Genomic DNA, 7,500 nt, shown 5'->3' on the forward strand with positions numbered 1-7,500 from the left:
GGCACAAAAAAAACAACAACAACAAAAAAAAAATGAAGCCTAATTATATGCAAACTGCATTTACTGTTATATTTATATTTTTGGTATTCTCTAAACTTGGCCCTTTGACCTCTTATTCTGACACAACAACAAGAGGAGTCATTATTATCATTTTTTGTTCAAACAGGAACTTCTTTTGCTAAGCATGGAATTTTTATTTATTTTGCAAACGTTTTGGTGCAGATAGTAAAAAAGGGAAATTACTCTGTAATTAATGCTAGGGGACTTAATTCATCACAAGTGAGTCATGAAGGCCTTGCCTCTCTTGTTTGTTTTGTTGTTGCTGTTGATGAATGGAAAAGTGTAGATTTACTGAGCATTTACATAATAATAATAATTCATAACTTTTCTATATCCAGTATGAATACTGCTCAAAGCACCTTACATCATCGAGCCAGATATAAATATAACATAAAACATTACAACAGTTCAGTTCACAGAATGAATTAAAAAAAAGCAAAAAAAAAAAGCATGATCCACCAAACAATAAAAATATCAAGTAAATAATGCTGAGATTAAAAAGAAATACATTCCTTAAAAACACACATTTTTTAGACACACACATACACATACATCTCCAGGTGAAAAGTCTGTTGCCTCCCTGTACAATCTTGCTTCTTTTTTTTTTCTTTCTTCTTCTTCTTTTTTTTTTTCTTCTTCTTCTTCCTCAAGGCCTGACTAAGCGCGTTGGGTTACGCTGCTGGTCAGGCATCTGCTTGGCAGATGTGGTGTAGCGTATATGGATTTGTCTGAACGCAGTGACGCCTCCTTGAGCTACTGAAACTGAAACTCTTCTTCTTCGTTTTTTTCCAGGTTTCCTTGTGACTTTTCTTCAATGCAAACATACCACAAAATCATACACTGATATTGATATTGATCATGACTAGAGATTTTCAAGCTGAACAAAGTGCAAACATTGGCCAGACTAAATTTCTTTTTTTTTTTGTTTTATTTTGTTTTTTTGTTACATTCTGATCAGCTGTCAACAACCTGTGTGCAAACGCAACTCAAAACAAACACATTACAGGCTGTGATGGATATTCACATTTTTACACGATATGTTAGTGAACATTGCATTCTTGGGAGTTATCAAAACAGAACTCCCACCAACCCACCATCTGCCCAGTTCCACACTCTGTATACTATCAAACTTGCGCACTGAAAAAAAATGTTATCTTCATGTTAGACATATACACGCATCATGTACGTACAGGGGCTTTTATATTGAAAATTCTGGAGGATTTAGCATTAAATATACAATTATCATTGTTACAAGCAAGACGATTTTTTTTTTTTTTTTTTTTCAAATCCACACCTGTCAAGTTGAATTGCGGGACTTTAGCAGTGTCGTAACTTCTGTCCACCCCCCTGTCATGACGGTCACCCAGTTCGTAGGTCATCGTGTCGGCGTAAGTCCCTCCCAGACGGAAGTAACTTGGCGACAGAGCTCTGGCCATACTCTGAACCCTCTGGGAGCTGGAAAAAAAACAACATTCCTGTACATGTGAAATGATTGGTATAGGGACAAGCCTGGAGCTTGTTCTCCACCATCTATTATCTTTTACTGACCAACACCTTGACCCTCTTCAGTTCGTGTACAAACCAAACAGAAGTATTGACGATGCGCCATTTTAACTCTCCTTCACAATGCTTTCCTTCATTTGAATAACACTGGATCCTTCGTTCGCATTCTTTCTCTTGACTTTTCTTCTGCATTCAACACAACACAACCTCACCTCCTTGCCCTCAAACTGTTGGGCTTAGGTGTTGATCCAAAGCTCATTCTCTGGATAGTAAGCTTTCTTCTCAATAGAACTCAGTCCGTCTGGTTTCAGTCTGTCTATTCTTCTCAAAACTCCACTTCTACTGGCGCACCTCAAGGCACGGTGCTGTCCCCTGTCCTGTTCACACTATACACGAATGACTGCAGAGGCACGGAGGAAAATCCTGTCATAAAATATTCTGACGACTCCGCTACTGAAGATCTGTTCAACTCTGATACTATTTACTTCACTGAAATTAAAAAGTTTTGCTCCTGGTGTGAAGAGAACTATCTAGATCTGCACATTTAAAAACAAAAGAAATGTTAATAGATTTTCAAAAAGACCCTTTGCCTGTACCTCTCTTGTTACAGACAGTGAAACCGTGGAGAGAGTTAATGAATACAAATATTTAGGGGCTATCTTAGATAATAATCTGGCTTTTGACAGGCATATTGATTGTATTCATAAGAAATGTCAGTCTAGAATATTTTGTTCGCAGAAGCTGAGAAATACTGGTGTCAATTCCAAGATTCTCCAGAGCTACTATCGATGTTGTATTGAGTCTATGCTGACAGTTTCATTTATGTGCAGGTATGCAAGTTTGGGAGTGAGAAGTAAGCGAGTTTTGAATGATGCCACGAGTGTGTGAAGTAAAGTTGTGGGAGTAAGATAAGTTAGTATGCAAGAGCTGTATGAAAGGCGAGCAGTTCAGAAAGCCAGGCAGATAACAAATGACGACACACATATTTTAGCCAAGTACTATGAACTGCTGCCATCAGGATGACACTACAGAACGTTTAAAGTAAAATCCAGGGCTCAGAAGACCTTTATACCAAGTTCAATTCACCTTTTAAATTCCTGAGAACTATGTACGCATGCGTCACAATATGTGTGTGGTGTGTGTGTGTGTTATGTGTGTGTGTTATGTGTGTGTGTGTGTGTGTGCACGTGTGCATGTGTGTGCCTGCGCTTGCATGCAGGTACCTGCTAAAGTGCATGCATAATAGATTGTACTTTGTTTAAATTTCTTAGATAAACTTTTAATAAATGTGAGTGACAGTCTGCAGGATGATTGTGCAATATAAATTGTGCAAGGTTTGTGTCTTTCTATACACTGATTATTCCAATGTTATAATAAATTTATGCTTATCTTAATTAATATGCAATTTGTGTATTTCAATATCTTTACAATCATAACTAATTACATTTCAATGAAGTGAATATATTTGCAATAGTTTTGATATTAATGTCTTTTATGTTGTTGATTCTTTTTAATTGAGTCATGTTTATGATTTTGTGTCAAGTAATTGTCTACGTTTGTTTTGCCGTACCTGATGTAATTTCTCTTAATGAGATAATAAAGTTATTCTTTTTCTTGTTCTTCCTTTTTAGAGGAAGTGTCTGGGTTTGTTCCAATGTACCTTTTATTTACCTGTGTGCTGGCTGAATTCCTTGACATGAAGTTGTGTCCCTTGTACATGGAGAGAATTACCACTTTTTTTCTTTTTTTTTTTTTTTAAGTTGCCATATATAGGCCACAAAAAGTTAAGGACCACTTCATAAAAGAGGGTATGTTTTCATAAAATGCTAAAAAAAAATAAAAAAATAAAAAAAACACAAAAAATCACCAAACCAACCATGTCGAGACATGACGTAAATTATGCTGGTTTCATATGGTCTACCACAGGCCTCTGATTGAATACATTAACGGCTGTGTCTGGCACATGCACACCACAATCAACCTGAGAAATACGTTTGAAAGATCGATGTTTCATCCAAACATTGATTATACAGTGGTGTATAAACGATAGCTATGGTCATTGCGATGAGAGAAAAAAACAAAACAAAACAAAAAAACCCACTCTTTATTGCTTTTCATTCTTGACGTCATTGTATTGTATTGTATTGTATTGTATTGTATTACATTGCATTGTGTTGTATTGTACAGTAAACTTCGGGCTGCTCTCCACTGGGAGAGCACATTGCTACAGTACAAGCACTACCTTTTTTTTCTCTTTTTAAAAAATCTTTTTCTGCCTGCAATTTTGTTTGCTTTCCTACATAATTTTTTTCAGGGACAACTCATTTGTTGCTGTAGGTTCTTTAACATGTGCTAAGTGCCTGTGGAACCTTGGTTTATTGTCTCATCTGAATCACTAGCGTCCAGACCACCACTCAAGGTCTAGTGGAGGTGGAGAAAATACTGGCAACTGTGGGGGTTGAACAGGTGTGCTCAGATTCTCTCGCTTCATAGGCGGACACGTTACAACTAGGCTAACACTCTGCTTATTAAGATTCCTTCTGAGTTTCTCTCTCTCTTTATTATTATCATTTGATATACGTAAATCTTTTCCATTTATTTCTCTTTCTTTTCCTTTAAACACAATTGGACATACTCTGTGTGTGTTCCAGCTCCAGCCTTTACAGTTACACCAAGCACACATACACATATAATCATTATCATAAATACATGCTCATGCATGCTAAGACTCACACAAACATGCACACACACACACTCTTTCTCTCCCTGTCCACACACACACACACTCACACACATCTCCCTCCCCCTCTCTCTAAATATATATGTATATATATGCACATACATAAAAACACAAGGTGACACATCCTCTCTTTGTCTCTCTCCACACACACACAATTTATGCGTGCATACACACACACACACACACACACTCGATTTATGCGCGCACACACATACGATTTACGCGCACACATTTTACACACATACACATGATTTATGTACATATACACATATTTATGCGCGCGCGCCCCCGCACACACACACACAGAGTTTCAGAGCATGTGCACAGATCCACATAGGCTACACAACACTCGCTGCATAAAAAAAAAAGATATAAAGAAAAACAGCAGCAGATGCCACACACACTCATAAACACACACTCACAAACACACAAACACACACACACACACACACACACATACCCGAAGTCCAAAGTGGACCAGTTGAGCAAGATCAGACCGGCGTCGATGGTGACGCCGATGAAATGAGAGGTTATGGTGTTCAGTGACTGCTGAAGGTCCACAGTCACGTCCATAGTCTGCCCAGAGTTATGCCCCTTTGGCTCCCGGTCGCCTTGCACGGCAAACACACGGACATTTTCTGCGGCCACTGCTGTTGTCGTTGCTGGTGTCAGTGCCAGCAGACAGAAGACCAGGAGACCGGTGCCGGTGGTGAGAGAGCGGCTGTCTGCCATGGAGGTGAGTTACAAGGTGCCTGGAACAATAGGCGTGTGGTGAAAGCGTTGGACTTTCAATCTGAGGGTCCCGGGTTCGAATCTCGGTAACAGTGCCTGGTGAGTAAAGGGTGAGGATTTTTCCAATCTCCCGGGTTGACATATGTGCAGACCTGCAAGTGCCTGAACCCCCTTCATGTGTATACGCAAGCAGAACAAATAATGCACATCAAAGATCCTGTTATGCATGTCAGCGTTCGGGGGTTATGGAAACAAGAACATACCCAGCATGCACAACCCCCAAAACAGAGTATGGCTGTCTACATGGCAGGGGTAAATATACAAAATGGTCATACACGTAAAATGTTACATGTCTGTCTGAGTATGTATGTGTGCATGCCTGAAATCTGATTGAATGACACAGGAAATGAATGATGAGCACCCGATGGCAGCTGTCAGTCAGCTCTAACCAGGTAGGCAGCCTGTTGTGCTAATAATAATCTCCAGTTTATAAAGCGCTTAGAGCTTGGTTTCTGACTGAGGATAGGCGCTGTGTAAGTATCCATAACAAATCAAAATCAAATCATTCTGTAGTTCGAAACTTACAATTACTTCCTTTTCTGTGTCACAACATTCAACTAAGCACTTGAAGGGAAATGAGGGGCCATACCCATTCTGTAGTCTGGAACTAAAATTATTTCTTTTTATGTCACAAAAGTCACAATGTACTAAGCAATTGAAGGGAAACAAGGGTCATACATATATTCTGTAGTTCGGAACTTATTACAATTACTATTTTTCTTTTGTCACAACATTCACAATGTACTAAGCACTTGAAAGGAAACAAGGGTCATATGTGTATGTAGTTTGGAACTTACTACAGTTACTTCTCTTGTTTTTTTTGTTTTTTTTAATGTCACAACATTCACAATGTACTAAGCACTTGAAGAGTGTGAGTGTGTGCATATATAATATATAAATATGTGCACGCACAGTGTGTTTGGGTGTGTGTGTATTCTTTTTAATGACAAGATGAAACATAAAACATTGAAAACTTTGCATATTTGGTCTCACAAGAGATTAGTTAAAGCAGAGTTAAGTTTTGTGCCCTTGTAACAATTCCTGTTGTTTTGCACACACACACACACACACACACACACACACACTGTGGTCTAAAACCACATAGACATTAAACACAAAAAAACTATTTCCCCATGCAAAAGGAAATCAACTAGGTTCCCCCTTGGCCGAGGCCACTGTGTTGTTTTGACACCAAATGAATCATGTGATTGTGGGCGTTGAGTTCAACATACTTGCCTCTGGTGATATGGGCTGCGAAAGATTTAATGATCTGTCGATAAATAACTTTCTTTCTTCGTTCCCCCCCTGCCCCCCTCTTTTTTATGGGTTGCTCAAGCAAAATCGAGTAATAACACCTAATCGTTAAATGTTTCGACTTCATATCTGCCCTGTACGTACTTTCGGTAATTTCTAAACGAAGTTTGTGTTGTTGTTGTCGTTGTTGTTGCTGTTGTCGTCGACGTCGTTGTTGCAACTTTTCTCTCTCTAAAATATACTCTGCAAAATGGTGGTGGTGGTGGGGGGGGGGTTACTCTGAAGCGCAACCATCTGTTGAGTTAAGCATAACATGTATATTCAGAATACAAAATGCTTACCGTTTGTTTTTGGAGGACTCCGCTGCAATGATCTTCCCCCTTGCCCGCTTTCTGTTGCGATGGCATGTGAGAGTTCTGTCCACTTGTTTTGTCATGTGACCTGAGTCAGTCGGGGATCTGGGTCAGCACGTGAGGGGTAAAAATAACCGTGTGTGTGTGTGTGTGTGTGTGTGATGATCTCAGCGTGCAGCCTGAAGCAAGAATTATTTTGATTTTTTTTAAGGGGGGGGTTAAATCAGCGCGTTGGGCTTATGGGCTTGACACCTCAGTCCTTGAAACTGAAATCGAAACCAATGGCTTGTTCAGGATTAAAGAGGCTATGCCAGTCTTAAATAAAAGCTAATTTGTGTTTGCACATTTCTTCTGTCTTTGCTGCTGTGTGCACATGTCAAATGATCGGTATAAGGACAGGCCCGGCGCTGCTTTTTTGGAGGAAGTGTCTGGGTTTGTTCCAGTGTACCTTTTATTTACTTGTGTGCTTGCTGAATCGCGGGTAGACGGTAAGCAGCACTGCCTTGACGCTGTGTATCTTGTGAATGGAGAGAGTTACCACTCTTTACTGTTTGTTAATATAAAAATATATTGTTTTCGTCTGCTGTTTTAAGGTGGCTGTACGGATGAGAATACTGTCACACTGTACGAACATCGTGCAGATTTGAGAAATCAGTCTTCCAGTCTTGAACTTGAAATAACAACGTGTAAGACTTCGGTCAAATTGTGGCCAACGAGTCTTTTTGTTGTTGTTGTTGTTGTTGTTGCATGGTTACAATCTTAGTAATGGTTTTAAACATCATGTTTAAAAAAATAACA

At 39.2% G+C, this 7,500-nt stretch overlaps 1 protein-coding gene across 2 annotated transcripts in view; it reads right to left on the reverse strand.

Annotated features, from left to right (window-relative positions):
• LOC143302084 (heparanase-like) overlaps window positions 1-6,768 on the reverse strand; it is a 30,063-nt gene extending 23,295 nt beyond the window's left edge. The window contains exons 1-3 of one of the 2 annotated variants that reach the window (XM_076616598.1): window positions 6,691-6,768; window positions 4,764-5,055; window positions 1,355-1,515 (exon numbers count right to left, since the gene is read on the reverse strand). In XM_076616598.1, coding sequence (XP_076472713.1) covers window positions 1,355-1,515; window positions 4,764-5,035 — 433 coding nt within the window. In that variant the 5' untranslated portion in view covers window positions 5,036-5,055; window positions 6,691-6,768. Of the gene's footprint in view, window positions 1-1,354; window positions 1,516-4,763; window positions 6,463-6,690 lie in introns of those variants that run through there. The other variant, XM_076616599.1, reaches the window with a different exon arrangement.
• Window positions 6,769-7,500: the final 732 nt, after the last annotated feature.

The sequence above is a fragment of the Babylonia areolata genome, chromosome 28 (assembly GCF_041734735.1).
Source record: "Babylonia areolata isolate BAREFJ2019XMU chromosome 28, ASM4173473v1, whole genome shotgun sequence".
Classification (NCBI taxonomy): domain Eukaryota; kingdom Metazoa; phylum Mollusca; class Gastropoda; order Neogastropoda; family Buccinidae; genus Babylonia; species Babylonia areolata.